Source organism: Dromaius novaehollandiae, chromosome 1 (assembly GCF_036370855.1).
Source record: "Dromaius novaehollandiae isolate bDroNov1 chromosome 1, bDroNov1.hap1, whole genome shotgun sequence".
Classification (NCBI taxonomy): Eukaryota; Metazoa; Chordata; class Aves; order Casuariiformes; family Dromaiidae; genus Dromaius; species Dromaius novaehollandiae.
Genome location: NC_088098.1, coordinates 187,618,850 through 187,644,899, shown reverse-complemented (window position 1 = coordinate 187,644,899; position 26,050 = coordinate 187,618,850). Strand labels below are relative to the sequence as shown.

The window sequence follows — 26,050 nt, the reverse complement described above, 5'->3', positions numbered from 1 at the left end:
ATGATTTAACTGTGACTTTATCTGGCATACAAGTATCCTACCGCCCTTACAGTGGCTTTAAGAGGCCTATACTTGAGTAAAATACATACTTTTTTATCTTTTTTTGATTTGTGTAACAGTGATCTATAAATGTAATTTTCCTCAAAGTCTTGAAAGGAAATATAAAGCACATACATTGTTAGGTAGTCTGACCAAAACAAGAGACACTGATCTAGTAACCTTATTGCATGCAAACAAATGACCTATGCATCTAGTCTGTGAGATTATAAAGTAGGTGACAAAATACAACTTTTTGGAAAAGAAGCTTTTCTGGTGTCCCCTCCAGAGCTGCTTACTAGGAGAATCTTCAACCTTATCACTGTTAGCAGTTAATTTGCCAAGTAATTTGTGCAACGGGGCCATTGAGCTAAGTGGTTAACATGATTTTCGGAGTGAACACAGAAAGACTGATGCATCAGTTAACACCGACTAAAATATAAGGCAGGCTGAAAGCGCAAACCCCACCAGCACAAGAGAGAAACATATCTGCTCACACAAAATTAAGTATGACTTCAGAAATATTGACTCATTTAGCCTTTGCAGAGTATAGTAAAAAGATGCGTGCTAATATGCCAATTGATACATTCTGAAATGAAAATTAGCACCCCCAGAATACGATTACATGACAACTCTTCTATTTTCTAAAAGTATATGGTATTGTAAATTATTTGTCAGAGTGATATTGGGACTATAATGTCCCAAGTAAGCCTACTTGTTTTGCTTTTGTTTCTTGAATTAATTCATCTGCTATTTCCATATTTATCTCATTCATCTGAAACAGATACTAGGAAGCCAATTATACATCAGTTGGCTCTCTCAGTACAAACAGGGCACAGGGAAGTAGCAAATGATTTTTTCATACAGTCATAAATTACCAAATTCAGTTACAAACAAGGTTTTTAAGTGTGCAATGTGTCTGATGTCTCTGTGCAAATCATCTTCTGTTAAGGATCGAAAGCTACTGTTTGGTATTAATTTTTTTTCAAGATTCACTTCTAAGAAACATAGGCTATTTAAAACAAAATTGGCAAAAACAAGCTATGCTTGTTTTGCTATGCAAAAACATGCATTCATTTTCATAAACTTTTATCAAATGAAACCTTTTAAATTAAAGATTAACTTTCTTGCACAGTATCATTAGAAAAGAAAGCAAAGCACCTAGAGAATTGCAGCTCGTCTCTTTAGAAATAGTTCCGTTTTCAAGGCATTATGTTTCATAATTTCTTCTTCTTCCAAAAAACAAGGTCAGCCTGATCATTTTTTTCCTTTATTTTTGCTCAGGATCAGAGAGAGGCCATTAAGTATTTGCACCAAGACTCAACTCTTCCATCAATTAACTAGTTTCATTACTGTAAAATGCAGGTTGAAACAGAAGGGAGGAAGAGCATGTTTCCAATAGCTGCCGTGAGATTTAGCCTGTCATCTTATTTTCATTTCACATGCAGCATAGCTGTATTCACTGTGCCATTTCAAGCATTACAACACCATGCGTAACAGACTCATGCTGTATACCTTATAAGTTGTGCTCCAAATTAGTAAGCTCTAGTATAAACATCTAACTAATGGTGTACCTGAAGTACAATGTTTACATAGTGGTTTTATGAACAAAAGCTAAAACCTCTTAAAAACAAAACAAAACCCACCCTCTTAAAAACTACCTATTACAACAATGGAAATCCATTTGGAAAGTCCCTAAAAATATTTCATATGATGCAGCCAAATATTGTTATTTAAACCTTGACTCCTTCTAGTTAATTCACTGCAAGATGGACTGATGGATAAACATTTTAAATGAAAGTTATGGAACATAAAGCACTCTCCAAAGCAAACAGTAGTTACATACTACTGAAGTGTGGAAATACATAGTAATAGGACATTAACTAAATGAGTATCCTCACTCTGCTTTCTTTTTCTTTATAACCGTAGCTTACTATATTTATGAGGACAGTACAAGAGATGAAGGAGATAAAACCATAACCATGTGAAACCCATTCAGTACTGGGAAGGACAGCAAAATGTAACTTTATTCGCTGTTTCGGCCAGTGGCCTAATACATTCTTACTCCTTGCTTCCAATCCATTAGCCATAAAGGCTAACACAAAGTGCAACACTCAGCCTCTTCCTGTATACTGATCCACTTGGCATACCACAAAAAGAAACATTATTCATTATGTGTAACCTCCCTACATAACTGCTGTCTGTTCCTTTCCTCTCCTCATCAGCTTCTCCCAGTTACAACATTAAAGCTCTCATCAGTTGAAATCCACCTTTCAGAAAGTTTTAATCAAGTCTACAGCCTTTTATGGGTCACTATTACAGGAATCAAAACCAAAAGAAAACATTAGAAATACTGTTAAACATTACACTAATATTTTTCTGAGGTAGAAATCATTTTGGTAACCATGTTTTAGAATAACAAATTCAGTGAATGGAAGTATTTTCTTGGAAAAATACTTCAGGCTTCCAGCACATGCAAACAGTGTACAAAAATAACATGCATAATAAAAAGATATAAAAATATTAGATGGATAATTCATTAAATCACATTGCAGTGTAGCATGGCTTTTCTTAACTATTTAAGTAGTAAATAATATCTTTTACCACTTCCTGTTGTAATTTATACTTCCATATCATCTGCCTTCCCTTCGATGGAGGCTCTAAAGAGAATAAAGCTTTTTAGACATACCTAAGAGAGCCAAAACCCTGTAACCCTCCTCTCACAGCTGACAAACGTTTATGAGCCAATGTTCCACACAGCTTTTTTTAGTGAAAAAGTGACAACAGCCTAGAGACCAGGTATTTAAAAATCATTAGAGACTCAGCTTGGGCATATTTTTCAGGCTACACACTTCTCAGTAACAATCAATCGTTATCACAGCTATCCCAAGGATAAGAAGAGATAGCTTGACTGCTATTTCTGTAGTCTTCATTTCTGAGCTCCCCTTCTGAAGAGTTCCCCCCATTTACAGCTTTCCCTAAACACCAAAACAGAAGAGGTGATACAAAGTTGCTGGGAGGTGGACAGCCATGAAAACCTATGGAGGCTGAAAAGGCCATGAAGTATTTGTAGACATAATCATCACATTGTATCTGTTCTAACATAAAAGGTTATATTTCCAATCTGCCACAGCTATGATAAGGCAGGCAGCCTGATTTTCAAAGCAGTTCAAGAAATCCAGATATCTTTTATTTTATTGGCATCAAGAAATAGTATCTTGGGAAAAGCTGTAAGAGTTCAGCAAACAAATTATCTTAGCTGCCTAGTAACAGGGAGCTCCAAAAATGATAAAAAGGTGGGAGTTAATTTTCTTAGTAATTAAAATCTCAGTTCTGTTACCTACATTATTTCTGTGTCATGGAAAGTTTTTTTTTTTTTTTTTTAATGAAAAAATGCAGGGGAACTAGAGACTGAGTTTGATTAAATGTCTGAGCAGTGAATACTTCAGACACAAGGTTTATAGACACTGTTACAGTCTTGAATGCATCCTGGGTCACTCAGGATACAAAAAGCCCAAATTCACAAAAGAAAGAAGATTCATTGCAGCCATGGTTGGTATAAAAACAAGAGCTGGGATCCAGACTCAGGAAGGAAGCATGAAATTCAGTTATAGAAAACAGAGAGGAAGAAGAATCCACCTCAAAGACAGAGAAAAACCGAAGCAACACAAGGGTAAACAAACCTGAGGTGGAGAGCGAGGTTGCCACCTAAAGCATCTTTAAAGCTAACTTACACCAGTTAACTCTACAAGATAACCTCCAAGAAGGTCCGTGTTACTGGAGCTACCTTCTCAGCTTATATTGAGCTAAGTAAGCTCTACAGAGTCTTATCACAAATAGCACTCTAGAGGCAGAATACTTTTGAAGCGGCCTTTTATTTTCCACAGCCAAGAAATGCTTCAAGAAAATCACAAGTGATGGAACACGAGACTGACACATTTTCTTATTTCTACTTTTTAAGGTTAGAGTCATATCGCCTAACTTAGGCATCTACATCTTACCACTTGAAGATCCTTTTATAGTTAAAAGAGAAAGATAACTTTTTTACAGCATGATTCAGTTGCTCTATTTTAGATACAACTTAAGGAGACTAAACACCTAAAAGCAGTCCAAACAATTGCCATAGATACTGGTGTCTCTGTTTCAAACATCTAAACATCCAGCCTGTGTGCAAAGGTTTATAATCAAGAATGTAGCCAATCAAGACTAAGTACAATAAAACATGGGAAGTTTTTGTTTGTTTGCTTGTTTCAACTCTGCTACTATTTAAGGAGAAATCAAGTAAGGACATTTTCAAGTTCTGCATTTCAAGTAATTTCATGAGCTAAATCAGAGAAGGGTTTTATCATCACAAAAACTTTCTCCTAAGATATTATTAAAATGGTGAAACACTAATACTGAATATCAATTCTAACATCATACACAAGTTAAAAAGTTGCAATCTTATGCAAAGTGCATTTTAATGTTTTTCTTCTGATAATATGTCACGCTGATAAGTGCACAATTACTGGCATATGAGTAAAAGCTCACTTACAAAATGCAGTTTTTCCTCAGTTAAAGTTAACTTATATAATACTGCAGAAAGATTTAGAAAGAATAAAGAGTATCAGAGATGTGATTTCTCGCTACAGTAGTTCTTCATCTGGAATACAAAAGCTAAATTGAGCCATATTAGTCTTAACTCCGTTATAAAAACCCATTCCCTTTGATCATTTCCAATTGTTTCACAATGTTTTTTTTTAAGATTTTTCTGTGTGGAGTTCTCCACAACTCTTACCTGAACTTATAAGGTGACCTACACGCATTTATTTAATAAAACAATTTAATATCAAAATCTGATGTGGTTTTAAAAAAAGAGAATGCCTAAGCAGATTTAAAACATCTCTTTGTGATTTAAGTGTTCACCACAAACAGAGTTTTGTGACAATTGCATTCTAAGACATTACTTGATTAAATGTTACCGTTCTTCAAGCTAGTAATACCACACACAAAAGAAACAACCCACATAATAGTTAGCTTAAAAGAACAGCCTCTAGTGTATTTGATTACATAATGAATTTTACACTATTGTATGACTGAATCATCATAAAAGTAGTTAGTATTATTTTGCCACAGACAAGTTCTCCTGCAGATTTTCAGCTGATTAGACTCAGGAAACATTTTAACTTTGTCTTTAACTATGTTTAACTGTCTTTAACTACGTCTTGGTTTTAACAGCTGGATTTTTTTGATATTTTACTAAAGATCAACCAAAGAGAAGAAGCTCGAAGAAGACAAGTATTTGCCTTTTATCTTTTTTCCTCTGTGTGTGTGTGGGGGGGGGGAGGGGGACTTACACAGTAGTGACACTGCATGTAATGAAAACATAAAAATACATTGTGCAGTTCATATGAACACTGGAAGACAATTTCATAACATTCAGATATTGAAATATAAGAAGAACAAATTCTCTTAATATTTTATATCAATGGTACTACATATGGCACTACAGTCCCCCAAAGAGTCAATAGGCTGAAAGCATGAATAACAAGCAAGGCATAACTAGCAAAATCATACAGACCAGCTAATGAGCAAGCATAACTATTTTTCAACAGCCATAATTTCTAAGACACATTGTTCACAGATACCTGTGCTACAGTCACAGTGACACAGGCATACTGAAGCTCATTCTGAACTAACCAAATTGGATGCTGACAGCAGGCTGAATATAGCAGCAAGGAGACTTTGCCAAGAAAATGGGCTGAATAAACCCATGCTGAGGTTTATGCAGATAAAAGATAGTAAGCTACCAAGTTTAATGAAACCTCAGGTATGCTTATACTGCCATGACCGCAGTGCACTACACTCCTCATTAGAAGTTTGGGACAGTGGACCCGGATTACATTTTTGTACCAAAGCAAACCTCTGCAAGTACTAGGAAACTAATTTTGCTCTACAAGTCACCAAGACTTACACCCCATAAAGTAGCATTTGTTCTAGAAATTCAGCTGGGGTAAAATCCCACACTCAAAGTCAGCAGAAATTTAGCCAATAACTTCAGTTACAGCTAGCTTTTGCCCTACCTGCACTTGGGCATTTTAGCACAAATTGTCAAAAAAGAAAAAGGATGACTATTCACTGTAAGCAGAACCAATAACTGAAATTAAAACAATTGCACCACAAAACTGTACCATACTTTCATATTTTACAGTAAGAGTTTCAATGTAGTTATAATCTTATTGTTTCAAATCATGAAAATACTATTCCAGTTATTTCTACAATTGTACTTAGGACACCTAGATATTATATTCCACTTTCCTACATAAAACAGTAGTGTAAGATTGCTGAGAAAATTGATTATCTTAATTACAAGCATCTAAGTCACTCAGTAGAACAACAGCCAGCCTGAAAGAATCATGGTATTTATCATTAAGTGGAAACCTTGCAATCCTATTTCTCACGTGTGAAGAGAGGAGGTTGAAAGAAGGCAAGTAGGGTCTGGACATGTTTTTTTAGAATATGGTCGGTTTCAAGAAATACACAAAAGGTAAACAAGTCTGGTGTGCTTCTTCCCTGTTCAATGGAGGTTTACAAGTTTGTAAACCAGTCAACCCATTAAAAAAATTAATTACAGCTTCAATACACTGTAATATATTAAAATTTAGCTACTAGCCTAAAGAAAACATGGCTTTGATTTAACTTGAAATGAAACAGGGAAACATGAACATCATTCATGCTGAGCTGTAAACTTAGACACACTTACAGAATTTCCAGGTTTCCTGGAAATATATTTGTCAGTGATGTGTACGTACTAGTTCAGCACTCACTTGCCCATTCTTACAGCTCTTCTAACCCTAGGAAGTTTTGCAACATTATTCCTAGCAGAAGAGACTGATTCATTTTGTTTAGCTTTGAGATTTGGATGGGGGTTTCATGGCAGTTTCTGAAGCAGTGAAATCAAATCAGTTATTTCCTGGGAACAATTCTCATTTAAGATCTGCAATAATAGGCATTACAGTATCTCAGTTAGCAATTGTTTAACATATGCACTTAATGAAGGCTGAATTACTTGCATTTATTTTACAATAACCTACTAATTAGCCTTTAAAGTGTTTGGATAGAAAATTTTTGAAAGTAACCATTTAAGACATATCTACACAAAACAGAGCAGAGAAGTCCAAAAATATGCAATGATTTATACTCTGGGTATCAATTGAAAAATAAAGTTTTGTTAAAGAGTAAAAAAAGCATCAAGAATTGAAAAGGCTAATAATGATCACACTGCTTTAAACAAGTTTCACTAATGTGACTTTGTAAACCAGAGTAAATCATGCTAAACTGCCAGATGTGTAAATAGAGAAACAGTCTAAGCTCTCATTCTGCCATATAAATTTATATCTTGCATCTGAAAACTAAGCACAAAAATTGACTTGTTAAAATTCAACCATATTTGTTCAATTTATACAAATATTGGAAAAAGTTTTAACCACATTTTTCATTAATTTTCTTTAGGTTATACAAAACTTTGCAAAAATTGCCTTAACAGCAATATTTAATTTTACAAAAAATAGGTTTTTGCATCTCTGACAGCACAATCTGATCATGCTAGATACACAGTAGAGTACGTCCATGCTAAAAAAATGTACATGAGTCTCAAAATCAAAGTATTTAAAAACTCCTTTCAAGTTTAGCTCTGAAGGCACATGCTACCCAGCATCTGAAACAAAAACTCACACTGATTAATCATCATCTACTTACACCATCAAGACCAACTTCTGTTTGTATTTGAGCCAAATAATTTTTATGGTAATTATTAATGACATTTTTTCCCCCAAACAACAGTAAGCCCTAAGACCCACATTAAAATAAATTAACAGAAACGAAAAGTACTATTAACTTCTTAGGACAGAATAAGTAAGACAGTAAAAAAAATTGTTACTGGCACAAAATGAATAAGGATTATTTAATTGTCCTTTGGGAAATTTTAAATGATCTGTTATAATATTTAAAATTTATAGCCATACCACTTAAATAGTTTAGTAAATAATTTTAAACACATGCTTTCTTCCACAGCTGCCATCAGAACTTAAAAAAAATGCTACCTCAACACAAATAAAGTTGTGTTTCTTAATATTCTTTATGAGCATTTCAATCTTGAGTGCTACAAGTTCTTAATGAACAGTTTTCAAACACTGGACCACAGTATATGATTTAAAATGATTACTAAGACAACCGTTTTCTATTTAAAATGTTGTAAAATCCCTTCTAAAATTCATAAAAATCCTTTGTTCAGTATTTCCTAGATCTTCCCTAGTACTCCCTTGACAAACAATGAGATTTTGCGTATGATAATACATGCAAAGAATATGAGAATTTACATTGACACATAACACTAGCAGAAACTCGTACAACCAGGTTTCTGAGTAAATAAGTCAGGGGGAAAAAGGTGCCCAAGTAATAAATTTCACACAAATATAAAACAAATAGTTGTAAACAGAATTTATTTCCCTCAGGTTCACAAAGCAAATATTAGGAATCTACTACAGGAGTAATACTTCACACTTTTTCCACACAACAGAGGTCTGGCAAAGATCAGCTGCCCTGTTCAAAGTCTTATCCTGAAGCTACAGAAAGAGGGTTTTGATTTAAAGAGGAAAAGAGATGCTGAGAAGGAGCGCTCCAGATACTCTGCTGTGCAGCATTTGCAAAAGGAAATCTTCAGAGCTCCTGATAACTAATTTAGCTCAGGCATTGCCAAATATGCTTTAACCAGCAAGGACAGGTTAAACAGGTTCACAGCTGACCCTGCTTTCCACAGGTGGTTGGACAAGATGACCTCCAGGCATCCCTTCCAACCTCAATTACCTTATCTTCCCCTGAAATTTAGCTAGCCTGTAGGTTTCTATTATTTGAACCCTGTATTTTAACTGATATGTGCCTTTTGATTAACAAACGAATACTCTTTTTAATTAAGCTATGTTTGTGAAGCTATAATCAGATCTTAACCAGAACTTTCCAAAGGGAAAAGTTACTGTTAAAATCAAATACCAGTTCAACCAAAATTATGACAAGTGGGAGAAAAGAGCAGATAGAGATCCTGATCAGAAGAAGTGAATCACAGAGCTTTGCCATCCAAGAAAAGCATTAAGGGGTATGTTTCAGAAAGATCAAAGTGATTTAAAGTGCAACCTATGCTGCAATCATTTAGAAAATTTAAAATGTTATAGGTAAAAATGCAAACTGCCTTCAGTACTGAGTAATGTTTCTTTGTTAACCCTTAGGCAGGTTAAAGTAGGCTTTTACTCGAGAGATTTGAAAAGCCCCAAATAAGTCAGCTAAGCATGTTCTAGTATAAACATTTAATATGAAATAACCATTAGCATCTTCTATTCACTTTTTAATTTCAAGGTGTTCTAAAACTTGCTATTCGAAAAGTTACCCAAGAACATGCCAGTACATGGACAGTTATCAACTCCTCTTTCACAAGTTCTTTAAAAACGCTTAGTAAAAGCTGACATTAGTCAGCTACCTACCTCCCTTTTCCAAGTCACTCCTGTATGAAGCAGAAACTCAGGTACCCTGGATAAGGAGAAAAGGCCAACATACACAGCTGTTGGAATGCACACAGCAGTACACACAGACACTAGTTATAAGTTCTCAAGTAAATGAAACTCTTAAAGAGGGCGAAACAGGGCATGGTCCAGTACAAAGCTAATAAGGCAGGAGAAGGAAGAGAATGGAAAAATAAGGAAGAAGAAAACAGGAAAAAAGAAAAGCAGGAAAGAGGATTCTCTTGAGTTCTTCTAGGGGCCACATTTCAGCTGGGTACCCCTCATCCCAGCTGAATCTGCATATAGCCCCTGAGGTACTTCCAGAGCTAAAATTGGGAACAAAGACATGAAAATGTGGAACAAGTAAACAATATGGGTCCTCTCTCTTTCTCCCTTTCCATCCGCATTTTCCTTCCCTCCAGTTCTTTCAACCCTTGTTTTCGCCTAATAAAAAACTGTTCATACAAACAACAAAAATGATTAGGTGCAACTGTCACATACCACTAAATACTGGCATCTCCATTTATCCCAGAGTTTGTATTACGAAAAGCTAAGCCACCTTTTATCACTGACGTGCTTTTTGGGACAGATGCTCATATTTTTTTCTATTTGTTCTCTAATCTTCCTGAACTAATCTCCCAACTCTGTATTTATCACCTCAGATACGATCACCTGAATATCAACATCACCAATTCAGCTTAAACTGTAAAACAGCTTAGCATTCAATCCCTTTTACATTACTGATACTTCTAAAGCTGCTCTTTATGTACTGGCTGTAGTACTAGTACATAAAAAAAAATCTGATGTCATCTGCATTCCACCAAGGGTGGAGGCAGGCAAACACTTTCTCAAAGTGAGTTCCCAAGAAATCCACATTTCATAAAACCAAAACATCCTGTTTCTATAAACAGAATTGTCATGCAACAATGTTCTAGAACGGATACTCAAGGAGGAATTCTTAATTTAATCAAAAAGCAGCTTCCCTGCATTTATTTGTTTTAAAACCTTCTTCAACATTAGAAACAACCTTTCCTGTATGTCCCTAATTCATATAGCAAAACACAAAAGGATGTGCTTAAGTATTTGCTGAAGCAAGGCCAACAACATAAATTACAGTGCTTTAGAAAGCAACCAGTGGACTACATTTCTTTCCTATAATACAAATGGTTTTCTGAGTCAGGTGGTCCATCGTATTTTAACCCAGAAATGAATTTTTTAAAGATCGTCTAAAAAACACTCATGGTTTCATTTATCTTAACAGGTTTAAAAACAATGAAGCACATGCAGTTCAACAGCTCAGATTAGAGTGCAAGCAGTTAATCAGTTAATCATTGCTCTCTGCAGATTGCTACCAAGTCACACTAACTTAAAATAAGGATGTAACATTATTGCAAGCCATAAAAAGAAATACTTGGATAGCTTAGAAGATAACAGAAGTTTAAATTCATATAACACTGAAAAAAATGTTCTATAACTTGATATTAATATACTGTCTGCTAAAAATGAGCATTTTTTGTTTGTTCATTCCAGAATATTAGTCATTTTGACTTGTTGTAGAGTGTTAATCCAATGTGTCAGAGAAACTGAACAATATACTCAAGAAAGCAGGTCATTAAGCATACAGTATCACGGAATTTTTAGACATATTTGTTTTCAATCCAACATCATTCAAGATTTTCCAGGTCTTCTCCCCTAGATTTCAGAGTCATTGCTGATAAAATCTGTAGGTGACAGATGTTAATGATCCAATAAATAATAGCAAGGACAAGTCCTAGATATGTGAGGGTATGGGACACTTGGCAGGCTAGACACAAATACCCTGTCAAATGAAAGCTTAAAAAAAATAAAATAAAAAAAGAGCATGGAAGCACGGAATCATAGTCTTGGGAAGCAAAAACATAAGCTTGGAGTGACGATAATCACAAACCCCCACTGACTCTTAGATGCAAATGACTACCATGAGAGTTTGGGTGCACTAACAGCAGAACACGTTATATCTACTACTGACAGTATCTGCAATGTACCTCATGAATTGCTGCGTCTAATCCTTTAGTTAATTATTAAGCGAAAGATAATAAAAAGGTTAATGCACCCCAAATTCACAAAACTGCAAGATTTGGGATCTGAAATCCCACTTCATTGTAGAAAACCAAAAGGTTTATCTGTTTAGGACTGACTCACAAGCCTTGCAACATTCCCTGCAGCAACGTAAGATAGGACCTGCCTCAGCTCCCTGCTCCACTCCCCCATTTGAGGTTATCTTCCATAGAAGAGGGAGAGCAGAAGGAAGCGAGTGCCAGCTCAACACCACAATTCAGTTAGTTTAAATCCAACTTCTGTACCCTTTAGTTATCACCCTGGCTAGATGGGCAGTACCTTTTAACAGAAGGCTACATGGACAGCTGCAGTAACATCTGGAATTACAATAATAGGAATTACCCGTCATTACTCAAAGCCAGTAGTTTATTAAAGACAAAGTTAAAAAGTGATTTATAAACAACTGCAGAAGAATAAATATCTGATATAGTGGATTAGCTGATCTAGCAGTTAAACAAAAAACCAAGAACAAAGTCAGAAGTTGACATTAAAATATAGAATAGTGTGTGCAATTTCTTTTATTTATTTTTTAAAGGAAACATGTAATTAATCATACTATTATCACTGGCATACTTTAAAATCAAGACAGTGTATATGAGCCATAAATTTTTGGTCTAGATACAAAGACTCAGTGAGTAAAATTTATGACCAGCATTAGGCAGAGGGTCAAACTGTATCAACATAAAAGTCTCTTTTAGTATTAAGATATATCAATTATTCCATGCTTCAACACAGATAGTCCAAAAATCCTGGAATAAAAACAGCTGCATGAAATAAGCCAAGATACATCTGGTATAGAATGACAGAAGTGACTTGAAGTGTTAAAGAAATTTCTCTAAAAGAAAACAGTTTCTATTAAACCTTATTGCTCCCTACCAGCTTCTTTTTTTTTTTAATGTGAATTGAATTATACTATTTCAGGGAAAGACATATAGTAGTTACATTCACATATCTTTCAATTAATAACTTAATCAGAAAAATTGCCAAAAAAGTAATCTATTTCTCTTTATGTCAAAACCTCTTTTACACATATTAATTGGTCTATGCTCAGACCACTGCTATTTCATGTAGCAAGGAAGGATCTAGAAATACAAGAAAAAGTAGACCATATCGTGTATAGAGTAAGGCAGATGGAACAGAACTTTCTGAAAAATTTAAATGTATTTAAAACACACACAAATACAGTGCAATATGGTAACTGCACTAAGATTGGACACAAAAGATACCTAATCTTTTTCCAAGCTGAATTAATTACAAGCAGAAGAATATTTACGCACTGCAAAAATTATCTCTCTATCATGAAAACATTGAAAAATAATATGGTTTTGCTATGGAGACAGGGAAGGAAGATTTTTAAAGATAGGATAATTTTTTCAAATACAATTAACTGATAAGCTAATTTATCTTCGCTAATTACCATGGGGAAAGTATTTTTGAACATAGTCAGCAAACAAATTCAATAAACCTATTTGGCTTGAGGTTGCCAGGAAGAAATGCACATGTTAGACTATTGAGCCATCAAAACAAATAAAATATTCTGCCTTACAGAGACAGCTGTATTTAAGACAACTGATGAGGTTTCTGATGAGTCCAGGTAAGCAAAACTCAATCTTTATAAAGATTTACCATTAGGTATGCTACAGCAGCTAATTTAGAATGAGTCATTTTCATAGGTGATTTAAAAGAAAAGTATTTGTATTTTAAAAACAGTAAAGTTGGAGATGGATAGTCTTTGCAGAGTCAACCACTGGTCTGGCCATTTCAAATCTGCATGACCAAACTTGAATAGAACCTCATTTTATTTTGGTGTATTTCTACAGTACTGTGCTAACAAAGTCATACACTACAAATTTAGAACATTAAAAACATCAAGACTGATTTCTCAAGAGATTTTAGAGCAACTCTTTTACGGGTGCTAATGAGCGATTTCTACTGCAGTAATGATTCTCATGCAAAATTAAGTCTATGCTGATCTCACAAAAAATGGGTATGATTGTATTTGTATAAAAGTTTCAGTCAGGAGAGTTTTGCTTTCATGCAGCACCAAGTATTGTTGCCACTTGTTCAAATACAGACAATTGGGGAAAAAATTCTCAGATTTGGGAGGGAAGCAGAGGGAAGCTATATCTGGCCTTTTCAGAGTAGTTCTACCTTTTCGCTAACATAAGATTTTTTCACACATAAAGAGTTAGCCTCTCATTATTCTCTTTACATAATCAGGATTTAGAATAGTCATCACCCAAACCTTTCAAAAATCATTCCCAATCCTACATTTAATACATACACACATTCATATATAGTCACTGGTGTATTTATTCTTCTCATAAATGTTAGCACAAGAGAAAAGTCCTGTTCTAGATAACAGCAACTTCACAGACTAGCTCTATTCCCCACATATAGTCTCAAATACAACATTCATGGTTCAGTATTGTCATAATAATACCACGCAGCATTTCTTCATTTTAAAGCCTTTCCTTGTAGAGGCTAAACTTTACACTCATTCCTATTCCCCTTTAAAGAATACTCGTAGAAAAGCCTTTTTTTTCAGACTATCATTGCTTCATAGATAAATACAGCTTACATTTTTCTGATGAAATGGATTTTGGAAGTATCACATGGCTACATCTCCCACAGCTTAATATTTAAGTGCATAACTAAAATGTTTCAGTCAGACTACCAATTACTGCAGTTATTTTACTACCACACAGAACTGCTCAACACCAAACTGAGCTATAAGATTCCAGAAGCCATTTTTAGCCTTGGGAACTAGGCCAAAAATAACCTTCTCAGTTCTCTACGAAGCCAAATGTACAAAGACATAAAAACGGAAAGAGGGACTACAGTACTTCTTGCCAAAATAGTAATTTTTTTCCCTAAATTCATACTCTCATTCATATTACCTGATCTTAACTGCTAGCAAATTTGTAGCAAGACTCTTAGAGATTGAACATTTCTGAATCTTAACATCACATTTTCATGCCAGATGTTACTATGAAGTGAGCTCTTTGTTTCTGCATTGCATTAATACATTTAAAATCATTCTCAGGATTTAAGATCGCAATGAAAGCTTCAAAGCTTGTGCCTTTACTACTATCCCAACATCTTCCAGAAGACAGTTTTAGTTAAAATGCCTCAAGATCCATTCTTATGCACATCTTACACTGTCTTGACTAAGCTGTAAAAATAAAAGCCAGGGAACCAATGCTAAATTTCTTTCACAGCTTTGTCCTCAATCTGTTTTGAGATCTGGATTAAGCCCATTCAAAATTTCTGTTCCTCAGTTTTTTTCCAATCTATAAAACCAGAGATTATCTGCATCATTTTAAAACAAAGAAATTCCTGACTGAAAAGAACAAAGTTTGCAAGGTAATTTTTAGCAGAAACACAGAACAAGGTCTGTTCTAGGTCAACTAAAACTAGAAATTAGCATCTTTAAAGTTATTAAATTAACACTCAGTATAATCACATAAAAGGTTTTCAAATCAAAATACAAGGAATTCAGAAGACTAATTTCTCTACCCTCAGATTCAGTCAACAAACCAGGATCTTTTAAAAGTTGAACACAAACACATTTTAACATAAAGTAAAAGCTGCAATATGATGGTAAAAACGAATTAACCAGGAAGCAGCTGCCTTGTCCCCAAATTCCCTTAAGATTTTGACAAACTGAAGTTAATATTGGATGTTTTATTTTAGCTCATCTTTTCATTCAAATCAACAGGCCCACATAACTTAAATCAAAGATTTTCTTCAAAGAGCTTGCCATAGATTCTTCTGCACTTTTTATGTTTAATTTCAATATGCATATAGGGGGAAAAAAAAGCAGTTCCAATGATGTGGAAGAAACATGCCTATTTTTACAAAAAAGAGGTAGAAAAGAAAACAAAATCTCAGAATGATCAGCTTCTCCCACCCCTCAAAAAAGACCTTGACGAAATAATGGATGAAAGTAGGCGTTGTCAAATTAACATGGTGACATTTCCTCAAATCTGAAAGTTCAGATGAATGAAAAGATCCATTATAATACAACTAGAATCCTGTAAAGCACATTGTTTCTGCATATTTAGAGTAAGGAACTACATCACCTTCTACCTAGAGATTAAGAGGTCAAAAACCAGGCACTGAATGCAGTAGCAAAGTATAATGATGGATAGAAATTACATAGTGGTACAACAGAACTTAAAATATAACTGTAAATAGGGAGACACATAACACCATTTTAGATAGGCCCTGTGAACAAATTCTTGGCGGTACACCTTTCTTTAATCACTAGGCAGGGGAAAATAATACCTCTGTTAAAACTTGCAAGTGACACAAAGTGTGTAAGAGATAAACAAAGACACCTCATTAACACAAAAAAATCTGAACTGCCTGGTAAATAGGACGCAGGCAAACAGCAGGCATTTGGCCAAACTCAAATTCAAATCTTGGAAATGAGAATGTAGGCAATACTTACCAAGTAGGGAAAAGACACCATACACAGTGGAAGGCAAAAAAAAGAGTTTTCTTGAACTGGGATGAACTCACCACCACCAAGAAAACCCACAAAAACACACATCCCAGCAATACAACATCCGACAAGCATGAGAAACCTGGGTTTAAGTTTCTCCCAACTAATCACAGCAGCTGCTTAACAAACAGTGCAAGTACCATCATCCCCTGGCTGCTCTGAGAAGGCTTCTTTTTTCATCTTTGACCATAAATTCCATCTGAGAAGTCTTTATCACTGTCTGTATTCTTTAATTATAGAACATATGAATGACACTTTGTTCCTCCTCCTCCTCCTCATTCACTGAATAAAGACAGCTTTGCTGTTACTGTACTTGCTTTGCCTTAAAAAGCTTGAATTGAATATATTCAGCTAGCCCTCGCTATTTTCAAAATACATTAATGTAAAGACTGCACTGGTACTACATGTCAATCACTCAATAGTTTTACCCTCTGTTTATCCTGTATGTCATTACATTTATATCCAGTTAACTACGAAAAAGTTTAAAAATGTAATTTTAATAATAATTTCCCTTACCATTACAGCAGTTCTACTATCTTTAAATTGAGTCAAGGTTTTTACTATAAATGAACAGTATTATTCATATTCTTAGTCGCTTGCCTTACTTCCTGTAAGCCTCAAATAAGTAGGTATTCTTCCCCACCTCTTTCCTCAGATTAAGCTCTGATTCAATTTTCTTTTCCTACCTTATTTTCTGCCTCTTTTCTAAAACTTTTCCAGCAGTTTCAGTATCAATTTATCTTTGTACACATTTTATGAATCTGTTTTTTTCTGTTCACCAAACAACAGATCCAACTTGTCGCTTGTGCCTTCCTCTTCATCACACTGAAGTGTTTTTTCATTGTTTCTCTTATCTGCTTTTTTTCTTCTTCTTCTTCTTGCCTGTCTGATACAGTGCCACACAGGCATGATGCCACTGCAGACAAAGCAGCCAAAGATGAAGACTTTACATGTTAAAACAAAAGAAACAAAAATATCTAAATATACACAATGACAAATCAAAGTGAAGTTTTGTCATTTGTAGTTACTTGGCTACTTCTGAAACATACTACTGTATTATAATTTGCAATATAAAGAAAACAATGAACATGTAATGTTTAAATATGCTTCCAAGAATTTTTATGCTAAATTTAGGGTTTAATACAAAAAATTATTTACCTTAAATCCTCCACCACATATTAATGCCAGCTGTCCCAGCAGTGACTCTGTCTACCAGAAAAAAGATTTATAGAGCTACATAAGTAGAAAAGGCCTGACTCTTGCCTTTATGGTTAAATATAAAAACTAGAAATTAAAGCTTCTACCAATCTCACACTTTACAGCACTGCAGTTCTGGAAGGAAATAAAAGTTCCAGCTTTTAAAGCAGATGTTTCAAGTCTACCTTGATGTCAACAACATCCATTTGGAAAGGGAAAGATTAGTGAGGAAAGTGCAGAAACCATGGGAGTGAGACATGAGACATCAATAACTTTTACAACATTTGTAACATATGCATACAAGCAGTTGGTGTATTCCAATATCTTAGCTTATCAAAAGATAAAAAAAGGTAACTGGCAACAAGTATCTTCTGATATTTGTTGAATATAAAGAATTCCCTCCATTCTACCAAGAACCAATTCTTGGTCTTTCCAAACCAAGAAAAAGAAAACCACCATACAAATCTGCCTCCTCTAGACTCAAATATTACAATTCCTGCAACTTGCACCTAGGGATGAACACATCTGCACAAAACCAACAGAAAATCTATTCCTTCAGCCACAAAGGTCACTGTTAACATTGTACTCAGATGTTTTGCTGTTGTTCTGCTTCTCGTAAAGTCCAATTCAAGAGCTCTATCCTGACATTAAAAACCCTCAGCTACCCCCAGTAACTTGCCCAGAAGAGCTACCTTACACAGGCATCATAAAATTATCAACTAGATTGTAACTAAGGGAGTCAGAATTCCCACAAGTTCAGCTAAGCATGAAACATTTCATGCAGATTCAAAAGTGCGCACAAACCTCAGGTTCCAAATTAAATGCAAAACTAACTCTCATTTAGCTCTGCCAAACTCATCATCTAACTCACAAGTTTTGTAGGGGGTGTTTTGTCCTCTAGAAAGTATTTATCCTATGAACTGGGATAGAAGGAAGGAAGACTGTTACTGTTATTTCTATTTTTAAATAGTTAGGAGGTTTTCAGATATTATGGTGTTCTGTACCATACAAGGGAAGAAAGGGACAAAAAGGCATGCTGGCCAGCAAGGCACCCTTGGGGGAAGAGGGTGGGGAGAAGCATTAGAATTGAACTCTCCCACAAGAATGCCTCTACCCACAAATTTAGCAGAAAGTAATTACTTCTCCAGAAGCTTAACTCCTCAGTACCTTTCCAAAGAGTATCTTACAGGTACTGGAATCACTCTGATGTGTGTATGATACACCACAAAATATGGTCAGCAGAGCACTAACACACATTTCCACTTCTGCCACTGATCTGCACTCTGAATATAGTAATAACGCTTACAGCTCTTTCAATTTTAAACATGGGAGAATGATAAATGGCTTTTGTTATTTTTGTATTCTGGTCTCACTAGAATGAGGCAAAGACAGGTACCCATTTGGTTTCAAAAGTGCCATTTGAAGTATTTATATCATATTGATTTTAACTGTGAATCTAATCTGCTTAGGGATGTTCATAAATCCTCAGAGATGCATGCTAACAGAATCAGCAAAAACATATGCAGAATGAACAGTCTATGGGCCTGGGGAAGTTTCTAACTCCATACTTCCAAGAATGGTTATTCTAATGTACAGAACATCAGTCCTTGGGTCTTGGTTGCTCTTGCAACTCTTTGCAAGTTGCAAAAAAGCCACAGGCTTTTCCTGCTGCAAGCAAAGGTGTGCTAAGCTTCCCAGACTGAAATTTGACAGTTAACCATTATCTGAAGTGTAAGGTCTGTAAATGTCAGGCATCTTACAGTCAAATGATTTTCTCCTTTTTTGTAATTCACTGTTCACAAAATTCTAATTATCATTATTAATGTAACTGCTCAAGAAACCCATTTTCCCTCAGTTTGAGGCATAAAAAAAATCCCAAACCGTTATATTCAACTAAGAATGTACAGCTCTCCTGCTTGATTATCTTTTTTTCTTCATTCTTTCCCTTTTACCACTTCATACATTTTTCCTCACTTAGTACTTCATAAAGTTTCCCTCATTTTGTATGATTCTTTACCCTCTGACTTCAAATAATATCTCCTTTCTACCCATTTTCTTGTTCATTTCCTCACTCTATCCTATATTACACTGACACTCACCCCCTTCCACTTCCAAGTCGTAGTTCCACCGGGCAGATATTTATTGTACTTTGTCATAGCTGATTCTACCCTGTTCTCTTCCTCTCACTTCTCTACTTCTCTGAAGGATTCAACACATATGTACAGTAACTGTATTAACATTCACACTGCCCCTCCTCTTTTACAGATGTCTAAACCAAGATGTCTTTTATGCCAAGGACACAAAAGAAAGACCAGGAGAAGGAAGAAGAGACACAAACCACACAGGAATATTTGGTTTCTACTTCCCACAGTGCCTCTGATCACATGCTAGTGGGTCTTCAAAAAACAAAGTTGTTCAGCTGGAAGCATGTCAGAAGAAACCTGTAGCATCTTTACAACCATAATAGCAGCTTTGCAGCTCTGAGTCAGTTTCCACGGTAGATGTCCAGGCACACAAAGTGACAAGATTTCCACAAGATCAATCAGTTTGTATCCATTTACATGCACAGCATGGTCAAACATGTTCTTCTGGCAGTTTTACACAGAGCCATTTAGAAACCAGTCATCCTAAATTGGAAGTTAATACTAAGTGTAAAGGTTCTAGAAGCTGCTGAGCTTGCTGCTGCTGAGAGGAGTTTCACCTTCCTCCCTCCCCATCATGTGATTTCTAGGCTGTCATCTTTCTGCTACCTCCTAGCCCTTGCATTAGTTTTGGAGCTTCTCTAATCACAAAACAAGCCAGCCAGAAAAAAAAAAGAAAGAAAGAAAGAAAAGAAAAAAAAACCACACTGCACTAAAGAGGGAGACAAATCGCCACCACCATCACCACCACCACACACACACGCACACCCTCAATGGCAGAGGGCCAGTAATCTACTCAAGCCACATTCTGAAACATAGTAACTAGGTAATTGATTACTTCTAATTTGTTTTCAGGTGACAAAAGCCACTCTGAGCTATTTCATTTTATTTTTCACTAAAAATAGTCAAACAGCATCTTCAGTCACTAACTGCATTCCAGCTATGCAGGCATAAATCTCCAGACAAAAGAGGTAACTTTCAAAAACACAATGGATTAGACTCTAAGCAGCCACTAATAGGCTCTTTTCAAGAGGAGTCAATAGTCTTGCTGCTTATTTGATCCACAAGCAAGAAGGACAGACTTGGGGAAGAACAAGAAAAAAAACCCAAAGAAACAAAAAGACCTAATGTCTTAAAGTCTTCAAAGTAATGCTGCAGTTAGACGTTGCTAGCCATGTTTGTACTGCTAAAAAGCTCCTTTAATTTGATAAGGCTCTTTCATGAAGTATTGCTTGTCAAAAAAAAAGAAAAGAAAAAAAAAAAGAAACTAGAATATGGTAATACAGAGCTGTCCAGACAGATCACACTACGAAGTTACAGTCTGAAATCTGTGTTTATACTAGTGGGCACATAATGTTGAAATTCTGTTCATTTTTTAATCTTTGATATAATGAAATATTATATAGTGCCCTCAAAAATAATTACATCCATAAGTTTTGGCTGTAGGATAATATCCACTTCCTCCTCTCCCCCATCCTAATATAGTTAGTACAGTGGTTTTTGTACAAGACAGAATAAGTAATGTTAGAAATCTTCAATAAACAGAGGAAGGCTGCAGCGACCGACTGTTGAACATGAAGCAGAAAACAGAACACGATTTTCTTCTTTTGATTTTTACCTTTTTCCAGACAGAAACATTTTAAAAAACAGCATGTAGGAGTTCTTTAGTGTAGTGAGTATTCTCAAGGATTGAAAAAACAAAACAAAACAAAAAAACACACCTCCCAGAAATTCATACTAGCCAAGCTAATGTTCAAATAATTCAGTTCACATTACTTTTCAAACAGTCTAACAAACACCTAATTGAAAAATATTTACTTCTCTTGCATCTAAAAACAAAAAGCAGCAGCAAGTAATCCTTCTTCTTGTGCCTACCCTACACAACCGAAATGGATAAAACAGGTATTCACCAGAGACAGTGCCCAGGATTTGTCTTCAGATATACAGCCAAAGCCTACAGAAAGAGGTTGAAGTGACACAGGCAACCATGGTTACGCATTTAAGTAACAGCTTTGGGGCTTTTTCTTCCTCTTTTATAAGCTAATATGCTTCTAGCATTCCCAGTGGTTTTGAGGAATATAATTGCATAGAATTACTTAAGAACTATATGATTACTGTGCCACTGTCTTCTGCATAACCCAGCCTGTAATAAAAGTGATAAGAATAGCATTTATTATTTTTGAAATGGCTTTTGCAATGCATCCACACTGATGTGGTTTAAAACATCTGACTAAACTCAAGATACTTTACATAGAGGTTTTATTTTCTTCTAACAGCACTGCACACCATGCAAGCTCTCTTCTGTATGCAACATGCTCTCTGAAAGTTCAGCTTACTAGGTCACTCAGCTTTTGAGCAAAGCCTTCCAAAGACAATGAGGAAGAAACGTTTGAAGCGTTGGAAAGCTGTACCTAGAATTATAGGATGGATCTCTATAAGCAAGATGTACTCAATGCAAAGAAAGGTCATGGAAGAAAAAAGCATACCAAAAGACTGCATACATAGGAAGTGAACAGTTAAAACTCTACAGTTACTAGGGAATAACTGCAACAGAAACTAGAGAAGTCAAGCAATTCAGTCTCAGCTATTAGTTCTGCCCCTTTAGTAAATGCATCTATCGATAAATAAAAATCTGACTTGTAACTTCAGAAAAAACAAATGTACAGAGAATTTCAAGTTTAACCCTACTATCTTCCTCAGACACACTTAAAGCACTCAGAATTTTTCCAGAAAACAGCCTTGATAGTATTTATTCAAGAGTATCTGTAATCATCATTTTCTCAATCCAAGAACACTGCCAGAATCTAATACTAAAACACTGTCAAAATGCAGACATGGTTTCAGTTTTCTGGAAATCCCCTGCTCCTCAGACCCCTGAACTCAATCCCCCAGACTAGTCTTTTCTAAAATATGGATTGTCTTTATTTTTCATAGAGATTACCCTTCCTTAGCAAAAAAGCTTTAACGGGGAATAACTACCCATTCCCCAAACATCAAAGTTTGGGGGCTTCAGAGACATGTCAGTACACCAAATCTGAAAGTAAGAGCCACCCACTGCAAGAACATACTCCAAGTAGTGCAAAAAACCCACTGTTTTTATACTATGTACGTTTATGGAAAGGGAAAGAGAGCGAATTCCCATCAAGAGTTTGTCCTGAGTTTCAGAAATCTGAGCTTAAGCCAAGTGTATCTTCTGTTTATATATTCTACTTATGTAACATAACAAGTGAAAAGGAACACAGATCTTTCAGAAATATATCAACATATGACTTAACTCACAAGGCAAACAATCCACATTAAGGGGTTACAACAAGCTGTTACAAACGAAAACATAAAGTAACTGTATATTAACACACACAGCTCTCCTAAAACGGGGCAAAGAGTAAAGGACTGCTGCTGCTACAAAATTGAGACATGGGCTGCTCTACGCTGCCTTTTATACCAAGCAAAAATAGAACAAAAATCCCATTATACATTTAATTTCCAATTGAACGTCTTCTACGTAAACTCTGATAAGAGCACATCAATGCTTGAAGGCAAAGACAGCTTTTTCCCTGAGCTTTCCTCAAAATAGAAGACTTAGAACAAGTAAGGCTGTAATAAGCATGCACTACCTATACATACAATACCCAGCTCATGCTTATACAACACATGCTTATACAATGTACTGATAGCAACATGTGTTCATTACCAATCAAAGAACTGCTCTGCAATACATAAATTCGTTTACCAACAATTTGGATCAGTATTAGCTTAGATCAAACAAGCTAACTTTGTGAATTTCTAAAATGCCTATCTGGTATCACAGGATGTCTTCATTAAATTACAGTTTTTAAGAACAAAAGAGAAAAAATCTCTTGCTTGGGGAGACAAGCTAAAAGTCATTCTTCTAACTGCACACTGTTCCCTTATCATGTCTTATCCCTTTCAGTGTCAAATCTGTTACTGAGTGACTGGTTAGCATGCTAATTCATGTGGTTTCCTTCAAGTTTCCTTCATATTTCCTCTTTTATTGATATGAAATGGGTGTTCAGGCAGAACACTGTGCAATCCATTGAGAAAGAGCAAACAACTGACAGAGCTAAAGAATGGTTAAATATGAAATTACTACACATCAGAGACATTATTCTGTTTCCTATAGGTAGGGATACATACAAGTATGCAGTAAGTCGGTTTGTCTCTGTAAACAGGAAGGCATAAATACCCTCATAAGCAGGAGTGGGTGAGCATCTAGGCACATGTTATCACATGTTGGCATGCAGGTATGGCACCTGCTGTTTTGTGGGATAAGAAGAGTAACAAGTGGATACTTGTCTGCTCCTTCACTGTTACAGCACAGCTATCTTCAGTAGGCAAATGGGGACACAACAGGGCATGCGGAGGCAGCACACTAAAGAACTTACAAATATGCTAATACACTCTTCTGGTGAGGGTTTGCATTGTTCTACCTAGAGACACAATGTAAAGAATGGATTAGGTTCCTACTCCCTGCACATATAAGGGTAGGAAAAATAGAGAAGACCCTTTGTGAATAATTGGTCCCTTAGGCAAGAAACAAGTGTGACTTTTTTCCCGTTGGAAGGAGGGTGTGAGGACACAGTAAATGCAGACTAGATACACTTCCCCTTACCCCTGCTACATGCTGTGTTGATAGGTCTGTCTCCTCTGCAGATTTATGTAATTATGGTGTCCCGCACTGTAGAATATGCATACTGCATGTGAAGACAGTGATTTCTCCCCACATTTGGCTTGAAAGACAGCATTACATACAGAGGTGGAAATATGGCTACATTACTGTAAGGATATAAGAGCAGGATATGAATCTTAGCAGAGGCAAGTACCATCTGTGAAAGTGAGCATACTCTTCAAGGTGGCTGCAAAGCAAAAGTGTTCCTATGGACACATCTCCTTCTGTAGGGTGCAAATAGGTGACGCATGCAGAAGCATATGACTGCCTTTACATGGTTACATGCAGATTTTAATACATGTGAGCTGGCATCCCCTCCAGTGACAGGTGGCTCTGTGGGAAGGAAGGAAGGCGCAGCAGGTCTCTAAGCGGGTGCACGCAAGCATTCCTCACCCGACGCACACAATGCGGGGCTGGCAGCTGCTCCAAAGGACAGCCGCAGCCGGCAGAGACGGTGGCACAGGGGAGGCGCACCTTCCCCCGGTGCCCAAGGCGGACAGCGGGGCAAGGACAGGTGCGAGCAACCGTTGCCCCCCCAAGCGCCACGGGGCGGGGGCAGCTCTGCCTCACCAACCGCTATAAGCAGAAGTGGCCGTACAACGCGGGGGGGGGGGGGGACTGCAGCGACCCAGCCATACGGGAGCGAACACCTACCTCACACACCCAAAAAATGGGAGAAAAAAGGAAAAAAAGGCCGAAGTGCACGCAGAGCTGGGAGCAGGGGTACTTTCTGCGCGGGGACAGCAAGCCCCTAGGCCGAGCGAAGGGCCGGGCGGCGAGGACCCTCCCCGCGGAGATGCCGGGGGCGCCCCCGGCGCTGCCCGCTCCCCCCGGCCCCGGGGCGGGCACCGCCGCCCCCCTCCCCCGGGCGCCGCGCCTGGCCTCACCTGCCCGCACCGTGTCGGAGAGGTCGTGGCTGAGGGCGGCGGCGCTGCGCGGGAACTCCTTCAGCTTCCTGCCGCTCAGGTTGAGCCCCCCGGAGTGCGCCGCCTCCTCCAGCGCCCGCTCCAGACCGCGGTTCAGCGGCGCCTGCAAACCCAGCGACCCGCCGCCGCCACCCGCCGCCGCCACGGCCAGAGCAGCGGCGGGGAAGGGCTGCGACTCGCCTCCCAGCGCCGCCATCTTCCCCCGCGCCCGCCTCGCCGCTGGGGGTACCCGCGGGCCGCCGGACCTGCCCCGGCCTCGCTCTCCCTTTCCGCCGCCTCCTCCGCCGCCGCCCGCTCGCTATGGTGGTGGCGGCTCCGCCGGGAGGGGGAGGGGAGGGGGGAGGCGGCAGCGCAGGCAGGAGGCGGAGGCAACAGCGGCAGCGCGCGCGCGCAGCACTGCGCATGCCCCGCCTCGCCCCACCCCAACGCTTCGCCCGGCGGCGGCGCGTGGGGAGGGAGGGGGCGCACTGCGGCGCCATCCGGCGGCGCGGTGCCGCGCAGCACCCCAGGGTCCGGCCGGGCAGCTCCTGCCGCCTGTGCGAGGGGACGGGTGGGAGCTGCGCTGCCCCCGGGGCTCGGTCCGGCTTCTCCGCCTCCCTCCCTTCCCACGGGTGCCCCGGGAGGTCTGCGGCGCCCACCCCGCTCGGGGGGCTCCGTAAGCGGCAGTTCGCGGCTGGGCGGCCCCGCGCGCACGGCGCAGGGCCCCCTTCGAAAATTAGAAGCTGCTGCGGCCATTGCCGCTGGGCCGGGCCCCGGGAGCATGTGCCCTGCAGGAGGCTTTCCGCTCCCGCCGGCGCTCCCTCGTGTGCACACGCGTGGGGCTGGCTGCTGGGGCGCAGCCTGCCGAAGGGAGGCCCTCCGCGCCGAGGTCCGGCACAGCAAAGCAAGCCCGGGAGCCACGCTCGCGTCAGTTCGGTTTTCAATGG

General features: G+C 38.0%; 1 protein-coding gene across 3 annotated transcripts in view; it reads right to left on the bottom strand.

Annotated features, from left to right (window-relative positions):
• The window catches only part of LRCH1 (leucine rich repeats and calponin homology domain containing 1), a 141,617-nt gene extending 116,070 nt beyond the window's left edge, over window positions 1-25,547 (bottom strand). For 2 of the 3 annotated variants that reach the window (XM_064504851.1, XM_064504850.1), the window contains exon 1: window positions 25,086-25,439. In XM_064504851.1, coding sequence (XP_064360921.1) covers window positions 25,086-25,320 — 235 coding nt within the window. In that variant the 5' untranslated portion in view covers window positions 25,321-25,439. Of the gene's footprint in view, window positions 1-25,085 lie in introns of all 3 variants that reach the window. The other variant, XM_064504849.1, reaches the window with a different exon arrangement.
• Between the last annotated feature and the right edge of the window lie 503 nt (window positions 25,548-26,050).